General features: G+C 37.2%; 1 protein-coding gene across 3 annotated transcripts in view; it reads right to left on the bottom strand.

The window, feature by feature from the left end:
- SAMSN1 (SAM domain, SH3 domain and nuclear localization signals 1) overlaps positions 1-18,401 on the bottom strand; it is a 139,996-nt gene extending 121,595 nt beyond the window's left edge. Inside the window, exons 1-2 of one of the 3 annotated variants that reach the window (XM_040484163.1) lie at positions 18,296-18,401; positions 12,133-12,264 (exon numbers count right to left, since the gene is read on the bottom strand). In XM_040484163.1, coding sequence (XP_040340097.1) covers positions 12,133-12,264; positions 18,296-18,319 — 156 coding nt within the window. In that variant the 5' untranslated portion in view covers positions 18,320-18,401. The remainder of the gene's footprint in view (positions 1-12,132; positions 12,265-18,295) is intronic. The other 2 variants (XM_040484166.1, XM_040484164.1) reach the window with 2 other exon arrangements.
- Between the last annotated feature and the right edge of the window lie 5,824 nt (positions 18,402-24,225).

Raw genomic sequence — 24,225 nt, 5'->3', positions numbered from 1 at the left:
TGGGAAGCCTTGCCTCAGGTCACATAACTAATTTGTGGTAAAACTGGTATTTTGTGCCTGGTGTCTTAATTTGAACACAATTCTACTTCTATACCTGACTGCACAGGTACAGAAGCCACCTGCCATCTAGATCAGAGATCTCACAAATGAGAGCTAGTGGCCGGAGGGAGAGTGACTGAAAAAGCAGAGAAAATATAATACTGTTCACCACTACTAAACAAACAACTCAGAAAATACACCCTTACCAAAGCATCAATACTAATAATTTAGTATTATTTGAAGACAAGTGCATAGACAGCACATTGATGTGTTTAACGGCGTTCATAATTTTGTGGATGCTGCCATCATCATCAGAGAAGGTCCAGTAATTTATAACAGCACATTTAATTAAAAGTGGGCACTTCAGGAGCCACTGAATTTAGATGACAGTCTGTACATTGGAGGTCCCCCACTATATTACTACAATAATGTCACGGTTCTCAGAGAGAGAACAGATTTCATCCCCCCATGAGAATGCACTGAAGAAGAAGAAGCAATGTCAGCTCCTCCTGATGGGAACAGTAGACTTTCTTGCCAGCCTGTCCAGCTCCTGTCAAAAAGTAACAACCCTATATAGCTAATGAATTCTGATATCCTCAAGAGAAGCAGGTGGTGGATGGCATCCCCACATGGCCCGTCATCTCAGGGCAAATCACAAAGCTGGTAGTGCCTGGAGAATGCACAGGTACCTTATCTAATCCATCACAGACAGAGCTGGTAAATCACATAAAATTTTGCCATTTGTCTACGGGTATGCCAAGTGAGCTTTCTATCAATCCTGAACTAACAAACTCCTCTCACAGTGCTATAAATACCCAGGATGACAAAACAAGTTACCTAGGGGATGGTTATTTGCATTATAAAAGATTCTTCCTTTACAAAAAGATTCCATTCCAGATTTCTTTAAAAAGAGAGCTTTTCTTAAGTATCTTCCAGTGTGTCATGATGTATGAAATTATAGTTACACAAGGTTTTAGAAAGGGGAAGGGCGACTAATGTTTATTAAGTTTCCTATTTGCTGTCACTTATTATCTTCTTTAATCCTCATAGCCCCAAATGGAACAAGTGCAAGCCAAACAAACCTGTTGGAAGTGTGATAGGAAATGCGATGGGTAAAAATACCAAACTCCATCCTCACAATGAGAAAACACTGAACTGGCACTCCAGAAGCTGGCTTGGTTCCCCAGGTCTGCTGCTAAATTAGCAAGATCCAAAAACTCCCCACAGAACCTCAGTTTCTGCATCTATAGAATAAGGTTGGTGAACAGAACTTTAAAATCTCTTCCAGTAGAAACAAGTCATGGCTCCTAAATCTACACTGTTTCAATCCAAAATCAGTAGGGATGACAAAAGCATTTAAGAGAAAATTAAAGTGAGAATGGGCTTATTCTTTAAAACATGATTAAAGAGAGAACCATGGCTTTCAGTAGATTCAATTAGTCATTGTATCATAAGCTGAGGAAATAAAAAAGAGAATAAGGCATAATTAACCTTAATCTATTGATTTCATTTTACTTTAACATAAGTCTCTATTTACGAGAGGAAACGAATTAAGACCACCAGGTAGTGTTCACCCATGAATTGGTGGCAGAAAAACCGTATGTCATCATAGATATAATGGGTAAAAAAATAAGAAATGAAAGAAAAGTGCAGTCTTTTTAATGAAGGTAATCTATGTTTTATATGTCAGCTTGTTAGGAGTCATTTTACAATCTAGAAATCAAGAAAAGGATTACATGCACTGTTTTGACACTGACTCCTCTTGTTCATAGTTTGATGAAGACCCAGTTGATGGGATGCCATTGTTAATCTCATTTTCTTCCTTTAGTGTCTATGTTATTAATAGCTCTGTCAATGCTGATGCTAATATGGAGACAGAACAAAAAAATCCCAGTTTTAATAGTTTGGAGGCAAGTCAGAAATGCAGTTGAGTGGTAGAATACCAACCTGAGAGTCACCTGCCTTGACTTCTCCATTATTCATCTATTCTAAAATGACATGTCACATTTCAGTGTGTCCTTTTATCCATTTGTAAGACACTTGGCTTTAAGTGCTTTTTAAGCTCTTCTGTGAAAGATGCTAGAACAGCGTGCGATGATAATGTCTTAACCGCCTCCTTTCACCACTTTTAACCCTAGTTCTTCCTTCAAATCTTCCTTTAAATCTTCCTTTAAAGCTTAAATCTCACCTCCGTGGAACTGGCACCGTTAAACCACAAACCACAGTTAGGTTCTTAGAGATAACACCCTATAATTGATCATTTATGTTGTGCCAACCACTGTACTAATAATGTTAATTATATTGTTACTTTTTATTCTCAAATGATGAATAAGAGAGCAGCAAACAGTTCCCTCATTGGATAGAAGAAACCGGGCTTGTAGTGTTAAAGGAAACTGTTCAAGATCACAAGGCTGGTCAATTTCAAAACTAGAATTTTTATAAGATTTATCTGACCCCCAAGTTTTGTGCTCCTGACAACTGCATTATATATTTTTTGGAAATTCCTTCTGAAAATTCTTATAGAAGTCAAGCTTGTTGCTTACAGCAAGGCATTTAATTCCATAGCGACTTATGTTTCTCTTTACATATTTTGGGTATATATATATTTCTTGCTGTAGTTGACATCTGTCATTCACTAAACCTAAAATCAATGTATAGAAGAAGGTAAGAAGAAGAGGAGGAAGGGAGAAAGAGAAGGAAAAAGTAAGGAGGGAAGGAAGGAAGAAAGAGAGAAAGACGGAAAGAAAGAAACTACTCTTGTAACTAGAATGAGATGTGTGGGGTCCTGTCCACCTCATGCACCACCCTAAGACACTGATACAAAACTGACTAACATGGGGCAAAAGCTGAAGTATGGGCATCCATTTTTAATGTAACAAATCTCAGCAGAGACAGTGTGGTTCTGGAGCAGCCACGGCGATAGTGTCTTCTTGACTTTCTGCTTGTGACAGAAGCAACAATCTCTTTAGTGGCAAGTTTTGCAGTGTGTTTCTCAGAGTAATTCTGCAAGCTCAGCCAGGTATCTGTCTTCAACCTCCCAAAGATTCTGAGCTCTCGTTAACCTGTAATATATCCCTTTCTGCTTAAATCAGCTAGCATAGATTTGGTTATCTGCAAATGAATCTGATCAATAACTTGTCAAATTAATTTTAGTTCCTGTATTAGTGAAGTATTGCTATGCAATAAATTACTCCAAAATTCAATGGCTTAAAACAATACACATTTATTATCTCACAGCTGGTGTGGATCAAAAATATGGGCATGACTTAGACGGGTCCTCTGTTTCATGATCTGTCACAGGGTTGAAGTCAAGTTGTCGATCCAAGGGTCTGAGGTCTCATCCAAAGCTTAGCTGGGGAAAGGATCCTCTTCTAAGGTCACTTAGTGATTGTTGGCAGCATCCAGTTTTTGAGAGTGTTGAAATAAAAGCCACATTTCCTTTCTGGCTGTGGGCTGACTAGCTGCTCTGGGTTCCTTACCACATGGGCCTCTCTAGATGGGCTCTTGCTTCATTCGTAATGTTCAAGCCAAGTAGGCGATAGAGCCAGTCTGCTAGCAAAACAGAAGTCAGGGTCTTTTGTAACCTAATTATGGAAGTGACTTCCTGTTACTTTTGCCAAATCCTATAGGAATCAAATCATACACAAGAGTGGGGATTACACAAGGACTTAAATATCGGAAGGCAGATATGATGCTTCATTTTGTTTCAACATGGCTAGGCCAGATATTTGGTCAAATGCTAGCCTAGAGATCACTATGAAAGTAGTTTTCAGATGACATTAACATTTAAATCAGTAGACTTTAAGTAAAGCAACTACACTCATTAATATGAGTGGGTCTCATCTAATCAGTTGAAGAACTAAGACAAAAAGACTAGTCTCCCACAAGGAAGATGGAATTCTGCCACTAAACTACCTCTGAACTCTAGGTATTTTTTAAAGTTTATTTATTTATTTTGAGAGAGAGAGAGAGAGAGAGAGAGAGAGAGAGAGAGAAGCACAATGAGGGAAGGGGAAGAGAGAGAGGGAGAGAGAGGCTCCCAAGCAGGCTCCATGCTGTCAGCACGGACGGAGCTGGACATGGGGCTAGATCTCATGACTGTGAGATGAGGACCTGAGCCAAAAATCAAGAGTCTGATACCTAACCAACTGAGCCACCCAAGCACCCCTGGACTCTAGGTATAACATCACCTCTTCCCTGAGGCTCCAGCCTGCCAGCCTGCCCTGAAAATTTCTGACTTGCCAGCCTCTATAATCACATGAGCCAATTCCTGCAAATAATTTCTTATATACCCACAACCTATTAGTTCTGTTTCTCTAGAGAACACTGACTAATACAGCTGGGTTCATTAGAGGTCATGCTAGAAGTCTGTCTTTTACAGTCCCAAAAGGAAAATAATAGTATTTTATGTTAGACAACACTCCCTTTCCAAAATAATTGAAAACATATTCAAGAAAACATTTTAGAGCAGCAAAGGGCCTTAAAGACCATCTAGTCTTATCCTATTATCTTGTAGAGGTGGAAACTGAGATCCAGACAGTGTAAGGACTTATTCAGCACTATTTAAGAACAAAGCCAGGGCAAGAACTCAGTTTTCTCTCATAACGCTCTTACCATTGACCCATGAATTATCCTAAGTTGAAAGCTGAGAATTATACTGGTGGCCTGAAGACTGATTATAGCGAAGGAAAATCTTCATGGGCAAATGAACTACTGGTCAGCAAGGTTGTTCTTGCCTTGATTGTTCTTCTCATTGTGGGTAATGGTTTTGTGCTGTGCCTTCTCATCTTCCAACCCAGATTCCTTAATGATCAATGGCACACATAGGCAAGACAGCAGACTGGGGTCATGGGTACTGCCAGTGGCTATGGAACACAGCGAAAATAACTGGCCATATGGGGATTAAACCCCTGACCTTGGCCTCATTAGTGCTGAGCTCTAACCAACTGCTAGACATGTATCGTATTGTTTGTCTTTAAAACTATCTTTGAATCTGCTCTATTACTTTCTGATTAACATCTGGTAGCTGGGAACAGTTTAATTGATTTCTCCAGTGCTTTTTTCCAGTACAGAATGTTGATGAGTGAGTATATAAAAAATTAAACTTGCATTTTAATAATATTTAAGTTCACATGGACCTCCCCCACCCAAGAAACGAAATAACAACACAACAACAAAAAACCATCCTGAAATAGGAATTAGGCAAACAAGAGACACTGTGATAGATTTCCTTGTTCGCTGCTGTCTACACATCATGGGAAATCTCGGGCTGAATTGTCAAACATTGCACTCAACCTGAGTGTTCATGATTTGAGGCAATTTGTGGAGATTAAAATCTTGGGTGTTCTAATGCACATCAACAATAAATCCTGTTGCTTCTTCTTGTCCAGCCCAGTAAAAATCAATGCTTTTAGGTAAGGAGTGTTGATTACAAATTATTTTTGAGCCGTTATTTTAAAACGACATCCGAGCTCAAGTGAGAGTTTGACTTAAAGTCATTTAATCAAGGATATTAAATTAAAGGATCACTCTGCCCTGGTGTGATGGGTTGCAGAAGGCAGGAAAATGAACATTAACATGCATTATGCCAGGTGCTTAACGTGTGTTATAACATTTGATCCTCACTACAAACCGAGACGCAGACATTTTTATCCACATTCTATTGCTCAGGAAACTTAGGGTCAGAGAAGTTCAATAACATTTTCAAGGACACACATTTCTCAGCCGCCTGGGGAGCAGGAATAAAACTCGAGTCTATTAACTACATTGCCTGTCTCAAGTTCTTCCTGCTATTTTCTCTATCATCAGATTATATTTAGCATATATATTATAAGGTTGGATTCTTTATCCTCCTATCTTCTCTTCCTCTTCACTGCTTATCTCCCAAGAGTACTCTGCCACTCACCTGTCTTCTGCTTTCCTGATTTCTCTAACTCACATACACACACATTCATACCACACACACAGACACACACACAGACACACACAGACACACTCATGCACACTTCTGGCAGAGGGGGCCAAAGGACAAGATTAGTATTTGGGAAGCCATAACTCCAGTCTTGACTCCATCTGTCTCTTCAGACAAGTTACTAATCTCAACTTCCTCATTGGGTAACACACACATGTTCCCTATTGTCTCCTCTATGTCTAAAAGTATGTAATTAAATGTTTATCATCAAGAGTTTTATACTTTAATATCTATGCATCCCTAAGCGAAGTAACTTATGACACTACCTGGTTACTTTGATGTCTCAATACTGTTGACAACTGCCAGAAGTTGTAGCAAAGTCTTAGCAAAGTTATAGCAACTCTTTTCTTTGTGATTTATTTTTTAATGTAATAGTTTTAGATAGTTTTTTTTTCCCATTCCTCTCCTTCTTAACTGGATAAAATCAAACGTCTTAATTTATCACCACTTTAGAAGACCCAAATATTATGGAAGGGTTGTAACTCACTTTAAATGTTAGGATAATACTGTTAGCCTGGGGTAGTGATGATACAAATTATTTTCTGCAAAGACAAAAACAGCCACCTTCAAAAAGCTAGCCACTTTTCCCCTCCACTGTAGAGGAATTCCGGAGGTGAAAGGGCACTGCTTTTGTTTTGTTTTGTTTTGTTGAGGATAGTAATGTTAATGATAAGAAAGGTGAAAGACTCTGAAGGAAGGATGATGGACATAGTAGATTGACATTTAACATACCCTCACCTTCCTTCTGGTGTGCCTCCATCTATCAGAGGCCAAAAGGCTAAAAACTACATTCTACAAGTTTCCTAAAGCCTGAATAGCATATATAATTTAGGTTTGGTAGAATACATAAATATCCATGTAACATTTGAAAGGCGGGATGTGATGTGGAAGCCACAATCTGGTAGCCATGTTAAGAAATTAGTGAAGTTCCATTTAACCTAACATACCCAAAATATTCTCATTTCAACAAGTAATTCATGTAAAAATTGTTAATAAGATGCTTTATACATTTTTCATGCTAAGGCTTTAATTGGAGCGCCTAGGTGGCTTAGTCTATTGGGCATTTGACTCTTGGTTTTGGCTCAGGTGATGATCTCATATTTCCCGAGTTCAGTCCTCACATCGGGCTCTGTGTTGGCATTGCAGAGCCTGCTTGGGATCCTCTCTCTCGCTTTCTCTTTCTGCCCCTCCCCTACTCACACTGTCTCTGTTTCTCTCCAAATAAAACAAATACACTTAAAAAAATTAAATATGGCATGTGTTTTACCCCTATTGCCATCCACATTTGGACTAGCCCCTTTTCAAGTACTCAGTTGCCACCTGTGTCTGTAACTGCACAGCCTGAGGGGGTCTGTACACTTTTTCTGTGAAAAGCCAGATAGAAATATATTAGGCTCTGTGGGTCACCTACAATTTCTGACTTTTGTTTTTGTTTTTAAGCAAATCTTTAAAAATGCAAAAATTACTCTTAGCTCATGGGCCATAAAATATCGGCCCCTGGGTCTGCAGTCTGCAACCTCAGCTCCAGTGTGACATATCAGCCCTTCCCATGGTTCTTTGACTTCTGTGCTGGATCCTTCCCACATGTGGAGAGGAGGAGTAATAAACTCAGCCAAGCCTATGCAAAGGATGGTGCTCAATCTATAGAGAAGGACACTCAGGTCTAGGGAATTTGAGCAACTTTCCCAGGTCAAATAGCTGGTAAGTGGCAGAGCTAGAATGAGAACTTCTATTTGCTCAACTCCAAAGCTCATGCTTTTTAACCCTGCAGCATACATACTCCATTATTAAGACTTCCTTTGGCGTAATTAATGGAACTTCACTTATCCATTCATTTAGCTTACAAATATTTATTGAAGGAATATTTGTGCAACATATAAAAAATATGTTCAGCATGTAAATAATAGGGACATTGCCCCTACCCCACATTAATGCTCTTTTTGAAAAGGCTCAAATTTCTTATCAGTTTAACTTCTGAGTTACAAAATGAAGTGAAAATTGACAATTATTTGCTTACTTCAGTCAATATAGATGGCAAATCAGATAATTCAAGACTGATCCAGTTAACCTCCAACTGGCAGAGGTACAAATATTTAATGTTCTCACTCTATTTCTAAATCAAGATATTTTATTAGCTTCAGACATGATAAAGAGGTACTAAAATAGGTACAGAATCAATCCATAATGGCATGCATTGTAGCTAATATAGTAACAAAGTAGTCAACCCTTAGGCTAGTATATTCGCACATTTTCTTTCAGCATATTTACTTAGTTGCAGGAGTATTCACTCCATAAAACTTTTTACCCATTTTTTTTAGCAGTATCTTTCCCAAACTCTCTGGCTTTGCTAATATACAAGTGGATGGCTTATTATTCCTCTTCACGAAATTTAATAAAATCTTGTATTTTCAATTGATTTCTCTTTAGACCAGCTCTCCATTACCAACCACCCTGGAACGGCAATTAAAATGAAAGCTGGGCATTTCAAATGTTCTTCACTTGAAATCCCAAAATACTGAATAGACATTTCTCCAAAGAAGACATGCAGATGGCCAACAGACAAATGAAAAGATGTTCCACATCCCTCATCATCAAGGAAATGCAAGTCAAAACCACAATAAGATATCATCTCACACCAGTCAGCACAGCTAGTTTCAAAAGGACAAGAAATAACAATTGTTGGTGAAGATGTGGAGGAAAGGGATCCTTCATGTACTGTTGGTGGGAATGTAAATTGGTATGGCCACTATGGAAAAGTTTGTAGGTTCCCCCAAAACTAACACTAGAAATACCATGAGATCTGGTAATTCCGCCTCTGGGTTTTTACCCAAAGAACATGAAAACACTAATTTGAAAAAAAAATACATGCATACCTATGTTTATTGTAGGATAGTTTATAATAGCCAAGATATGAAACAACCTAAATGACCATAGACAGGTAAATGGATAAAGAAGAAGTGGTTTATATGTACAATGGAATATTATATATTATATACAAAAAGCCATAAAAAGAATGAGATCTTGCCATTTGTGACATTGATGGACCTAGAAGGTATTATGTTGAGTGAAATAAGTCAGATGGAAAGACAAATATTGTATGATTTTACTTAGATGTGGAATCTAAAAAACAAACTAACAAATAACAACAATAACAAGAAGAGAGACTCATAAATATAAAGAACAAACTAGTGATTACCAGAGAGGAAGAGGATGGGAGATAGGCAAAATAGGTGAAGAGGCTTAAGAGCTATACACTTCCCGTTATAAAATAAGTTGCAGATATGAGAAGTAGAGCATAGGTAATATAGTGGATAATATTGTAATAACTTTGTGTGGTGGCAAATGGTAACTAGACTTATCATGATGAGCATATCATAATGTATATAACTGTCAAATCACTACATTGTACACCTGAAACTTGAAGTATATGTAAACTATACTTCAATTAATTTTAATTTAAAAATTCGAAATAAACGTCTTTCCCTTTAATACTTATTCAACCCTTAAATTGAAGCTGATCTACACTGGATTATCTCCTCTGGAACTCTGTATTATTTTATTCTCATCTATGTTACATCACACCTTGTTTAAAACAGTGTTTTCTACATCATAAAACTCCTAATAAATAGGAATAAATAAAGTATGTTTAAGGGAAGTCAGGAAGCCTAGGATTCCTCTCTCATTGTGAGTTTTCTTTTCAATTCATGTGACAAATGATATTACTTTTAGTATAGGCTATTAATTTCCACTATATCAACTAGATATGCTGTCTGTTTGGAGAGTACCCTCTCCTCTCTGGGAAGGTCACAGATACACTTGGGTTGAGGACTGGGAGCTTGAGACATAACTCCATGAACTTTAGGGTTGGTTTTATAGTATTTCTAGAACATCAATCCAAAAAGAATAATATTCTTCTGGTATTTTTAAAACTAGTCCAAAACTTTTTTTTTTTCCCTTGAATTAGCGGGGAAAAAAGGAAGTGAGAATACTAGGAGGAGAAAAGGATCCATTCTTCAGAGGATCAGAGGGAAAGTTGTAAATCACTAAATGTCATTATTAAAAGACTTATTTTATTATATCCAAGCTGTGGAATAATTTTTATAAAGAATATAATATCAGTTGTAATTTGAAAGGACTGGTATAATTTAACAGTTAATACTAGAATCAGTGGTTGAACTGGTTGCCTTTCAGTGTATACACACACACACACACACACACACAAATTTATGCTTATATGTATGCACATATTTTTGAATTAAATATGGAGTCATATACATCTATATGATATACATGTGTATATATGTGTGTGTATATGTATATATATATATATATACAGAGAGAGAGAGATAGGGTTGTAGCAATTTAAGTCCTGTTTTTATTATTCTCATTTACTTTTGTAATGTAAGTGAAGTTTGATCAAAATTCTAGTAGACTGCTTGGCCATGGACTTGTTTGTTTTTCATGCATATTTATTAAACTAACACATTTAAAGAAATATCTTCAGGCTCTTCAGCTTATTCATTTTTTCTTTTTAATGATAGAGTCAAAATGCTTACAAACATTTTGTGGACTCAATTGAGAGTCTCTATGTAAGTCTCTCTCTCTCTCACATTAATATGTAAAATGTATTGTTGCCTCTCTTTATGCATATCTGTCAACATCAACATCTTAATGGATATTGAATAGGGTATAAATTGAGGGAAGAGTTTCCACCACACTAAATTTTGGGGGGTTATTTTTACTTACTGAGACTTATTACTGAACTTGTTTGCTTACATCTGTAAGCTATATAAAAAAGAAGTTCATAGGAATGTTCCCACAGAATAAAATAGGTAGGCATAAAGGTAGGTATAAAACTTGAAAGTACTTTACTGTAATCCTTTCTCTAGAGCAAAGAAAGATCTGGGTTTCAATCGTAGGTCATCCTCTTTTTAAGCGGGAAAGGTACTTAACCCTTCTCAACATTTCTAAACCTCTCTGAAGTTATTGTGATGATCAACACAAATAATGTCATATGTAACATCACCTGTTCCAGTGCTTTACTTATAGGAAGCGGATATTAATGTTTGTGTTGTTATTGAGACATCTATATCTAGAAGGATAAAAAAAGTTCTGTTCTTTCTTTATTTTTTTATGATTTATTTATTTTTGAGAGCAAGAGAGACAGAGCATGAGTGGAGGAGGGGTACAGACCACGAAATCATCACCTGAGCCAAAGTCAAACGCTTAACAGACTGAGCCACCCAGGTGTCCCTAAAACAGTTCTTTATTTGTAGCAGACATAGGATGCTTTCTACTGTACTCAGCCACAATAGAAGCAAAGTAAGTTTGTTAGTATGGGATTAATTTAAATACAGCACAATCAACTAAGAAAACAGCCGGCACTGTTAAACAGGGACAGAGCCAATTTTGCAGAGCACGGGGAACTCTGTGCCTCTGGTAATTATAAAGATAATTCAAAAAAATGATCTGCTTTTGCATTCCAGTCATACTCAGGCTTTGTGAGTTCACGATGTGTGCTCATAAACTTAAGGAGCAGCTTAGTAAAGTGGTTAGCACAGATTTTAAAGCCACCAGTGGTACGCTGGAGTAGGCACCAGAGATAATGAACAAATAAATATTCAGCTATTGGAAGCCAGTTGTTAAACCTCTGGTGGCTTGAAAATGACCACGGTAGGAGCACTTAGACCATGACAAGAGGCAAACGCTACAAATCTGGGGGTCCCCCCCACCCATCCTGAACACCTGGTGTACCAATAAACTACTGATGCAGATCCACATATATTTAGTTGCCAGCTTTAACACCTCACAGTTAGCAAGTTAATTTTCCCTTCTCTCCTGCAGTTTCCTCATCTCCAATAAGATATAATTATTTCTTTGTCATGAGGCTGCTTTGAGGATTAAGTGACTTAACTTATGTAATCACATACTCTATTAAAGGTAGTTCATATTAATAAGCTAAAATCACGAAAGAGACAACAGTGAAGAGAAAATCAGAAACTAAAAGTAAATGAAGAACTTTCTGAGACGAGTGGTTTTCGTTGCATTAACAGGTATCGTTAAGCAAAATATTCTCAATTTGTAATAGAGAAGTCACCCACCCAACTCAAGGCTTCACTCACCATGAAGAGATTGGCGTGTGCTTTTCCACTCTTCCCATGAGGTGAGATAAGAGAACCAGTCCTGACAGAGGTGCTTCCTTGGTTAGCTTGTTGCTCTGGGACTGGCTCATATAAGCTATCCATAGAGCCCTCCTGTAATAAAAGAGATTTATGAGGCGAAAAATAACAAAATGATATTTTCCTTGAAAAGTCATCTATCCTATCTACCCATTTTTATAAAGCACCCTACCCAAATTCTCCTGGGCATAGAGGTTGAGTTAATGCTATGCCAGTTTTCAGCAGTGAACAAGGCAGTAGAAAAAGGCATCCTCATCACTTGCTACAGAACCAGGAATTCAAACAAGACAAGTGTCAGGGAGCAATGCACAAAGTGAGGCAGTTTCTCAAGAAGCATGATGAAGACATCCAGTTCCAGGCACTCAATAAAGGCCTATCTGGACAGCAACAAACTGTGTTGGGTGTCAGGTCACAGGTTTCAGATATACATATCCCTCTAATTAGTACTACACCCTTGTGTAAGAAACACAATCTGTTGTACTTGGGCTTCCTCAACTGTAAAGCAGCACTTTCATTCATGTTACAGACGAGCTGTCAGGATAACATGAATAGACAGAGTATACTTGGAAACAGCAAAAGTATTTCACAAGTACAATGAAGGCACTAATATTAATGTCTATAGTATTTATATTAATAAATCATAGTATTTATTTGTTTTTATTCTTTGATGGAATAATGAACTTTAAAATGTATGAGTCTGCATTTAAAACCATTGTGAACTATACTGTGAATTTTTTTTTTTTTATAAATTTTTTTTTTTCAACGTTTATTTATTTTCTTTGGGACAGAGAGAGACAGAGCATGAATGGGGGAGGGGCAGAGAGAGAGGGAGACACAGAATCGGAAACAGGCTCCAGGCTCTGAGCCATCAGCCCAGAGCCCGACGCGGGGTTCGAACTCTCGGACCGCGAGATCGTGACCTGGCTGAAGTCGGAGGCTTAACAGACTGCACCACCCAGGCGCCCCTATACTGTGAATTTTCTTTGTACTCGGGAAGCAAACTTATCAACTGAGTTGAGCTGTTGTATTTTCTTCTTTTGAGACAACTTGGTCTAGTTATGACATCATCTCGAGACAACCTTAATGGAGAGAGGTATACATACAGTATGTTGAAAATTTCTATGGTAACTGGTGATGCCGATAATGGTGTCATAGGTCTGTTGGATTCTGAAAAAGTTTTCTCGGTTGAAACAATGGGTAAAAACTGTAGTGTGGCAGTGAATACGTTTTCATCTTTAAAAATGTTTTTTTTTTTTAAGATGTAAGCTAAGATTGAATTGCTTTTGCATTGTCTACTTACAGAGCTTTAAACTAACCTGCTCTACAGTTTTGTATTGTCAATAACCACCACTCAAAACACATGGCAAATTATTGGGAAAATTAAAAAGACTTAAGTAAGAACTAAGTCATGTATGCTCTAAAATCCCTAAACATGTAGGAAGACTGAAAATCTAACTGAAACACAAAGCGGTGAATGAATGTAAAACTTTCCACCTGGTAAGCACCCATCCACAAACAGGTAGCAGTGGCCAGATCTTGGGCTTTGTGGAGTAATGCGCTGTAGACATCCTGCACATAAAGCAACTCCAGAGGCTACAGAAGCACTCGTGATTAGAAAGAAGACTGAAAAAAACAGAACAATCTCCTTCCAATAGCTGCTGGGACCCATGCTTCTAGAAATTTGTAAGCCAGAAAAGCAAAATTTATTTTATTTATTTTAATTTTTTTAATATTTATTCATTTTTTGAGAGACAGAGAGAGAGAGCACAAGCAGGGGAGAGGCAGAGAGGGGGGAGACACAGAATCCGAAGCAGGCTCCAGGCTCTGCGCTGTCAGTACAGAGCTCTGTGCGGGGCTTGGACCCATGAAACACGAGATCATGATCTGAGCCGAAGTCGGACGCTTAACTGCCTGAGCCACCCAGGCGCCCCCAGAAAAGCAAAATTTAATAACACAGCCAGCAAAATGGGATCTGAAATAAGCAGCCAGCTGGCTCAGTGACTGGATGGGTGATACACCAACTATCACCTTGGGATAACATCCGGAGACCAGCATTGTAAGTCTTGGTTCTAAATTGGAGCCTCAGGAGACTTGAGATGTCTGTTTCACAACTAGAGGGAGAAAGGTGAAGAGAGAGAGAGGTGAAGAGAGGAAAGAAAAAGAGAGGGAGCAGGGTGAGGGAGAGGGAGCCACAGGGACTCAGGGAGGGCAAAGAGTTTTGTCATTTGACATTGTCCGAGGGATGAAGGGATTAAATGCTGAAAAAGAGAGCCAACTGAATAGACAATCTGAAAATAAAACCATTTCATTCCAGGTAAAATTGAAATCATTAAATGGATGGAGAAATAATTTACCAAAGAATGGGATCTTCATAGAACAAAGGAAAAAGTAACATCCAATTATAAGTAATCTATGATAAAACCAAACAGGCAGAAATGAAACAAGAATCATTAAAGAGCAACAAAAAACTCTTGAAAATGAGTAATATAATCATAGAAATTTATATTAAAAATAAAAAAAATTAAGATCAACTCTAGACCTTTGAAAAAATTATGAAATGCTGAAGAGTCTACCCATGGTGCAGCGTATAAGAATAAATAGAAAACACATGGAACACTTGGGTAAAAGTGTAGATGGTAATATATTAAGACATTACAACATAAAATTAATCAGAACTCTGGAAAAATAAAATGACAGGATTTTCTTGTCAATTCAAGAAAACTACAGACCTATTTTACTTATAAAACAGTTTTAAGATATTCTAAAGGTGATGTTAACAAAATTAAATTTAATAGTGTACATAAAAATTAGTATTTAATGTAGGAATATGAGGATATTTCAACATTTAAATGCCTTTTTACAACATTAAAAAGAAAACTTATTGAAATAATATATTGGAAAACTTTTTATTTGAAAAATTTATTCTATTTGAGAAATAAAATTTGAAAAATTTATTCATCTGTGATATAATCTAAGCAAATTGGGAAAAGACAGGACTTCCTTAACCTCATTAGGGTTATTTATTAAAAACCTCAGGAAGACTCAGTTAGGAGTAACTACATGAATGTTAGAAACAAGAGTAAGATGCCTGCTATTAGAGCGTTCTTGTCAACATTACAGAAGAGAGAGGAAAGTTAAGAATGATGTAATTACTAAAGAAGAAGAAACCTTATAGATTATCTGCATGGAAAATCTAAGAAAAAAAAATGTAGACTACCAGAATTTTAACTCAGCAAAATTATTTACTTGCAATTTCAATATCAAGACGTCTATAATGTATCTATAAATCACAAAACAAATTAGGAAAAATAATCGCAACAGCAAACAAAATTCTTAGACCCCTAGCAATAAATTTAGTAAAAAGATGCGCATGAACTTTATAGAGCAAAGTACAAATTATCTTAATAGTCCATAAAAGAAAATTAGAATAAACGAAAGGCTACACATGTTTGTGGATGGGAGGACTCAACTCCATAATTAAGTCAATTTCCCTTAAAGATGACATAAAATTAAATCCATTTTAATCAAAATTCCATCAAAGATTTTCATATAACTTGAAATTTACATAGAAGCACCAAGACTTAAAGAGTCCAAATTTTGAAGAAGGACAAGGAAAGGGTATTCTCTTGAGTAAGCTGTCTACTTAGCATTAGAATTATCTTAATAGGTATGTAAAAGAACAGGTATAAGGAAAGGGGTAGAGATATACCAATGGGATAAAATAGACTCCAGATAAAATAGAGGCAGCATTGCAAATCACTGAAGAAATGGTGCAGGGATAATTGATTTGTAACCTTACTGGGTTACAAAGTCATGTTAAACTCAATAACTATATGATGAGCTCAACAAGAAAATCATCCTGCTTCTAATGAGCAAGCCTTCTAAAAGCCTAATCACAATGTAAAACTGTAAGAAAAATTCTGGAGTCAGAGTGGCATGCATAAAAGGATATCCCTGCCTCCCTTTTGAAAGATAGACCCCATTTCGAGTTTATAGATCCAAAATAATAGCAATCACCCTTAATGGATTATTTATAGTATCCTTGGTTCAGAATGGGTAGTTCATTAAGTTTGCTTTATATTTCTCTTAAAAACCCCATTTACTAAAAGATTTACAATTTCCCCCTACACTTAAATAAGGGAATGTTTAACTCTTTCTCTGACTTTCTTCAGTGGCAATCTTTATGGGATGCTTAGTATTTAGAGCCACCTCTTTCCTACAGAATTAAAGGTCAGTATATTTATATACACCGCTACTTTTTAATTCTGCTATCTTTATTTCCACTAAATCAGGGATTTTTAGTCTCTTTTTTTAATGAATGCCCCATATGTTCACATTCCTACATGCACAGATAAAATATGTTTTGAACTATGCACAAATTCCGGGGGAAGACTGTAACCCCACCCCTTTTTCACAGCTCACAACAGCACAGTGGGGTGTCTCAACACCCTGGTTGAGAGCCCATATGCTAAATAATTTTATTTATTTACTCCACAGGAAGGAATAAAAAACCACCTAACATAGTTTGATTTTTTTCCCAAGTACCTTGTGGACATTTTATTATTAAAGCAATTAATTTCGATAAACTTTGGAATGCTGGAACAAAATATTTAAGTGTTGATGATGGTGCAGTCTAATCAAATCTGTTTCTGCACAAGTAAATTTTTAAGGACTTTAAAACATGGAAAAGACTTGCAGTCAAATTGAGTTCATGAGGCATGACTTTGAAGCCATCCTTTTTGAGTATGCCCTCCTTTTCCTATATTACCCAGAGAGACAATCATGCTCAGTATATGGTTATATGTCTTCACTAGCAGGATTACGAACGTATGCCACACTATGCTGAGCCATGCTATGTTCTAGAAACATTAGCATATTGATTATAGAACCATTCAGAGTGATTTCACAACGCAGTTTTCTCGGCTGCTACACTGCCTATTTCCATGGGACGTATATTCATATAAACCACATATAGCTCTTTTAGATCGACTAGAAAAGAATGCACAATACCATTTAAATCACCTGAAATGGGATTTCTCCAGTCAGATTTATATGGCATAAAGCAAAGTTGAGCACCGGCAATTATTTTGTAAATTGGGACTACATAGGCAATTGGAACTCGATGATTCAGCCTGCCACAACTCACAATTGCATTTTTATTTTTCAAGATGCTCTAAGATTAAATCCCTTATCTTGGCTTAAAATGCCTCCTGTTTAGGTATTACAACCTATGTCAGCACCAGCTCTAGCACTTATGTTAATCTTATTTGCAATTTGGAAAGAAAACAAACATCAAAGTAAACCATTTTATTTCCCCGAATGACAGGGATCTCCCATCCACATCTTGAAAAACCAATGGATAGGCATAATGTCCTGCTGTAAACACACATAGAAATGAATAAAATTATTTTTGAAATCCATTTTTAGCATTGGCAGATGGTCACAATTGCAGGTTAGAGTTATAAAGTATTTCCAGATCTATGACTACCTGCTAACTTTCACTGATCTACTTCAGGCTAAACTAAAAAATAAGGTAATAATGTAAAAAAGAATTTGAGAAGTGCTTATACCCTTGAATGAGCACATCTGCAGGACTGAAATAATCTATCGTACCTTGCATCCACAGTACTGTGTAACTCAGAAAGCTGCCTCCATGGTAGTTTAACAAAGCCAACATTAAACGGAATTCATTACTCAAACAATAGAGAAGACATTTTGATTCCTAGGATGTCCCAAAGCGAAGCAAGCAACCCAAGTGCAGCACATTTTGCAAAATTTTTCTCGTATTTATAATAAATAGAAGAAAATAGTTCCTCAAAAATAGTTGACATACTATACTTAGAGATTCAGCATCAAAATATTAATGAAGTAGTAATTGTTTTAGATAAATGTATATATATATTTTTGTAAATCACTTGCCTCTGAACAGAGTTGGCTTAAGTGCTTTAATAAAAACATCCTTTTTCCTCTTTCTGATGTGGACTTTTCTCATGAGACCCTAAATATATTAATTAATATCACCGCAGAGGAAGTTTAGGGCATTCCCTAACTCCATGCCTTTTAGTTGATACAGTAAAATAAAAATGAGGTTACCAAAGAAACTCACCAGTGAAAAACAGAAAAGATTCATTTTGGTCAGCTTCAGTCCCTTGTTGCTGTGCCTGAGAGAATGTGACCACCCCTGTAGCTCTCCCTTGCCTTCACAGCTGTTTGGGCAGCTCTCCTGGGAGATTATTACAAAGTAAAACCCCTGCCATAATCCAGGGGATTCAGAGACCGTGACCAAGTAAGATAGGTCTTTATTAAACAAACAATTTTCTAAATTAATGAGGAAGCCTGACTAATAAAATGAGAGAATGAGACTTAGCATGATTTGTGTAAACAGATTTCGGAGGTGGCAATAATATTACTAAAATCTGAGGCAAAATTGCAGTGAAAACAACCTTATAGGCCTAGCTAACTGAATAGAAAGTATGGAGCAAACCTTCAAAAAAAAAAGGTCATTCTTCAATATAAAAGTAACACCTTCCTTTCAAAGGCGGTAGGTCAAAGCTGTGTCTCATGTGCCTCCCCGGGCCCATTCCTCTATTCCCTTCCATTCATTTAAAAAAGAAAAAAAGGTTGGGTCTTTTATAGGACACAAAGCTCAAATAAGTACATTTTATGGTGGTAAAATATACATAACAAAATGTAGCATTTTAACCATTTTAAAATGAACCGTCTTGTGGCATTAAGTATATTCATGTCATCAACCATCACTACCATCCCTCTCCAGAAGTCTTCATCTCGCAAAACTGAAAATACATACACATTAAACACCAACTCCCCATTCCTCCCTTCCCACCAGCCCCTGCAACCACCATCCTACTTTCTGTGTCGATGAATTTCACTATTCTAGGTACCTCATCCAAATGAAACATACAATATTTGCCCTTTGGTGACTGGCCTATTTCTCTTTGCACACATGCCTTCAAGGTCCACCCATGTTGTAGTATGTGTCAAAATTTCCATCTTTTTTAAGGCTGAATGATATTCATTGTATGTATATATGTAGGTATATACCACATTTTGTATATCCATTCATATGTTGATGGACACTTGGGTAGCTTCTACCTTTTGGCTATTGGAAATAACACTACTATAAACAAGGGTCTACAAATCTCTGTGTGTGTCCCTGCTTTCAATTCTCTTGAGTACATACATAACCAGAGATGAAACTGCTGGAAATTTGAATTTTGTACTTGCAAATATGCTTCTTCTTCAGCTGGTCCTGCACCTCTTTTTCTGTAAATAACATTTCTTTTTAATACCCTCTAAAGGGCATCCATAGTTGTCCCTTGTTCTTAAACTCGGGATATCTGGAGAGATCCCTTCACATGTTCTGCTCGCTGTAAGTTAAGAATGCTTTGAATTCCGAGGTGCCTGGGTAGTTCAGCCAGTTAAGTGTCTGACTTGATTTTGGCTCAGTTCGTGATCTCAGGGTTCCTGAGATCAAGGCCCACATTGGGCTCTGCTCTGACAGTGTGGAGCTTGCTTGGGATTCTCTCTCTCCCTTTCTCTCTCTGCCCCTCCCCGACTTGTGACCTCTCTCTCTCTCTCTCTCTGTCTCAAAAATAAATTTAAAAAAATGCTTTGAATTCCAAGTAACAGACTACATTTCTGAGGATGCTTACTCAAGAAGAGTTACTCTCCTCATGTAAGAATTGGTTTGTGGATTGACAACAGCTGGTATTGATGCAGAAGGTCAGTGAGATCAGAGTCATGGTGATTTTCTGCAGTCCCCTGCCTTCCCTTCCTGTTCTGAAGATGGATGCAGAACCTCAAAGCATCAAGTCCTCACAGTTTCTTTCAAGTGAAAAAAAAAACACATCTTGGGGACCATTGTCAAGCAGCCCTCTGTGTTCGGCTGCAGGCTATTAATTTTCCCCAAAGTCGCCACAGCACCCCTGTAAGATTCCATTTCTGCGTGCTTTCCCAAGTTAGTACTTTTGGGGAATATTATTTCAGGTGTATTTTGAGAAGATTTAATATTAAAATTTAATCAAAATCAAAACCAGATGAAACTAGAACTTCGAGTCTCTTTTAGGAACTCTAATATTATTTTGAGTCTGAATATTTTAAAAAATTAATCATGAGATTTTCATATGTACTCAAAAGTAGAGTTCATTAATCCCTCCTCATTCCCATCACCTATATTCAATAATTATCAAGATATTACAACAGTTGCTAAATTTATCCCATTTTATCCTTATCATTTTTCTTTCCTGTGCAAGTATTTTAAACCCCAGACATCATGTTATTTCACTCCTACACACTTCACTTTGTATCTCTAAAATTTTTTTGACATTTTCCTAGATAATCAGAGTGCCATTGCTATGCTTTAAAATTATTCCTTGAAAACTTCAAATACCTCCCTGTGTCATTCCCCCCACAGAGAGATGGAATCTATTTCTCCAATTCCTTGAATGTGGGCTGAAGCTGTGACTACATTGATAAATAGAATATGGAAGAAATATCACTGTGCTAGATCTAAACTTAGCCTTTAAGAGGGCTGCCAACCCCCCTTTCCTCCTTTTTGGACCCCAACTGTCCTATTGTGAGGAAGCCCAAGCAGCACATGAAGAGACCTACATGAGAAAACATCAAGGGTTCCAGCAACAGCTCCAGCTGCTGTCCACGTTGACAACCAGCACCAGTGTGCTAGCCCTGTGAGTGAGACCATCTTGGAAGTAAATCCTTAAGTCCCAGATGAACCACCCTAGTTATGACAACGGGGCAGAGAGCTATCCCCAAAAGACCTGACCTGAGTGCAAAATTGTGAGAAAATAAATTGTTTTAAGCCACTAAGTGGTCCACCATGTGACAAGATTGCCAAAATATTTCCATAATTAAATCCGCCAATGATCTTAAGAAAAAAAAAAGTATCTTTTCATTTGCACCATTTGAGTTAAGATCCAAACAAAAAAGACCACATGTCACATTTGGTTATCATGTCACTCAAGTGTCTTTAGTCTAGGACTTGTCTTTCTCTCACTTTCTTCCCGTCTGCCTTTCTCTCTTCCTTGCCACTAACCTGTTGCAGAAATCAGTTCCTATGAAATGTACCACATTCCAAATTTTCTGTTTGCTTCCTTGTGTACCATTTAACTTCTTCTTCCATCTCTGGTATTTCCTATAAATGAATATCAGCTTTTTCCTACCAATGGAAATTAGTTATATTCTGAATTCACCTTTTTCCAAGAACTTTTCATAGATGGTGCTAGGTGCTACATGTTATAATGTATCAGGGGACACTTAATATTTCTCACTTTTGTTGATACTAAGATCTAGTTTCATCTATTGATCACCCAAACTTAAATAAATAACCTCAGTAGGAGCTACAAGATAATTTTTATTTATGTAAGTCAACTCACATTAATCAGCTGGAAAATTTTGTAAAGTAGCAATGTCTCTCACCAACTAGGACTATGTTTAACCAAAAGTACAGTATATAGCAGAAAAGATAGGATGACATTTTCAGAGTAAGGAATTAGTGCTCTAGTTATTTTTCAGTGATTTTTCTTCACTTTCTCCTCCTCCTCCTTCCTCTCTCTCTTCCTCCTCACGTTATGAACTTCTAGACTTTTATATATGTAATGTGTTTCAATTAATGCTTCCATATTCTTCTTGATGCCCAATTTTGTCCTATCTTTAGCCATTAAGAGGCTTTCAATACATGTGTTCTGGCAAAGAAGAGCTTATTGTTTTCTGAATTGTTTGGATTCTAGCACAACACGGTGTCCTAGGCTCATTTTATATATTTTCTTCCTCAAATCTAGAGTCATCCATTCAAGGAAAGGCTGAAATCTTTTAAGAGTTTCTGAAAGGCCAAATCCATGTGCCATGATATCTTACTCTTCTTTTTTCTCTCTGATTCTCATTTGCTGGTTTTTTTGTTTTGTTTTGTTTTAAGTTTATTTATTTTGAGAGAAAGAGAAAAAGAGCGTGCATGCGCATGTGCAAGAAGGGGGAGGGACAGAGAAAGAGGTGAGAGAGAACCCCAGGCAGGCCCGAGGCTCCATCTCCTGAGCTAAAATCAAGAGTCAGATAGTTAATTGACTGAGCTACCCAGGCACCCCTTCATTCCCTTGTTTTAAGATACCATTATTTCCCATGTATCTAGCCCTGTGTGTGGGTCATGATTAGAGAACTTATCTCTTCAAACTACCTGTTGGTGGTACGGCTGAGGATCAGAGATAGTTCCTTGTAATCCTTTTGTTCCATGGACTCTTGCCATTAGGAAGCAGGTGGTCATTGCAGAATCTAAAAATAGTACTATAGTATCAAACTTCTCAAATCTTGGTAAAAATTTGTCTCTCTGCACTTATTCTTCAACTTCAAATTTTCCTGGGACACCTGGGTGGGTCATCCGGTTTAACGTCCAACTTCGGCTCAGGTCATGATCTCACAGCTGGTGCGTTCAAGCCCCACATCGGGCTCTGTGCTGACAGCTCAGAGCCTGGAGCCTGCTCTGAAATCTGTGTCTCCATCTCTCTCTGCCCCTCTCCACTCACACTCTGTCTCTTTCTCTCTCTCTTAAAAATAAATAAACATTAAAAAATTAAAAAAAAAGAAAATTTCATGATTCATGTCCCTGGAAGAAGCAATAAAAACAATAAAACATCCTAAGATTCTTTTGCAAAAGGTCTCCAAGGAATTGTACCAGGACACCACTCCCCCAAAGCCATTTCCACTGTAAAGAAGAGAACAGGACCTGGTAGACACAGCAAATGCCCCTATTTCCTCTTCTCGTATTCTTCTCTTCTCATATACTGAAAATTAACTATCTTTTATTTATTTACTGTGCAAGCAGCATTTCTATATGTTGTAAGATGGCGATTCATTCCAATAGGTAGGTATCATGACAGTGCACAAAGAGCATAAGCTTTGGAGCCAGGCAGCTCTGCATTTGAATTCAGTAACTTACCGAGAAATCTTTAACAAGTCACCTAACTTCTCTGAATGCCAATTTCCACCTCTATAAAAAAGTGGTGATAGAATCTGCCATACATACTTCTTATACGAATTGATACCAATGTATATAAAATGAATTCCAGGACGAATTCAGCAAACTGTTATCATGAATCAGTTTGGTCACTTCCAATGAAAGTGCTTACCAAGAGCACTCACTAAAGTTTACTGTCTCACTCAAAAAGAAGGAAGGAAGGTTATCCTGGCCAAAGTGCATCAGAGCAAAAGCCACAAGATTTGGATTCTGCACCTAGCCCTAAAACTAAGGAAGTCAGTAACAATACCTTCAAAACTCCAAGGGCTTTCAATTCTTCATCTACCAAACAAAACAGATAGAATCAGGTTTTTTTTCAACACTTTTCACATAACAGCACACACACACCACACACACCACATTTCTTCAAGGCTTTATCAGTTCTTTCAAATTTCAAGGAGATGGTATCTCAACACATCCGTAACCATTCCTATCATATCAGCATGTCACCTCACACTGCTGGCAAGCTCTGAACTGGAGGAATCTAAAGTCGCGTTAGCTCATGATAACTCATGATGGATATTTAGGAGCAGGGAAAATGGTAAAAAATGAGTGATGGGAGAGGAAAAACATAGAAGTAAATCTAACGCTTAAATTCACATCTTGTGGACTGCCGCATGAAACTATCATATGGACAATTCTGAGACCCCACCATATTATCTCCAGAGGGCACTTTCTAAAATGAAATTGAAACAATTATAAATCACGCAGTCCATTTCATTGCAAAGAAATAGCTTAGCTTGATAAATAATCACTTATTACCTCAAGTCCATTTCTGAATTTTCAGAAACGAAGCACATATGTAAAGTAATAAAGTTTGAAGAAATAAATAATTAGAATAGTGGGACATGAAAATACCTATCATTTTAGAAATAATTCATATAAATTATCTATTTATCAATCATATCTATTAGCTGGTCAACCCAGATAACATTGTTTCCCCATTTTTAAGCATCCGGTGTCAATGAAAGAAAGGAGAAGGAGAGGGAGAG

Source organism: Herpailurus yagouaroundi, unplaced genomic scaffold (assembly GCF_014898765.1).
Source record: "Herpailurus yagouaroundi ecotype Mexico unplaced genomic scaffold, PumYag 162, whole genome shotgun sequence".
Lineage (NCBI taxonomy): Eukaryota > Metazoa > Chordata > Mammalia > Carnivora > Felidae > Herpailurus > Herpailurus yagouaroundi.
This window is presented reverse-complemented; position numbering and strand designations above follow the sequence as displayed.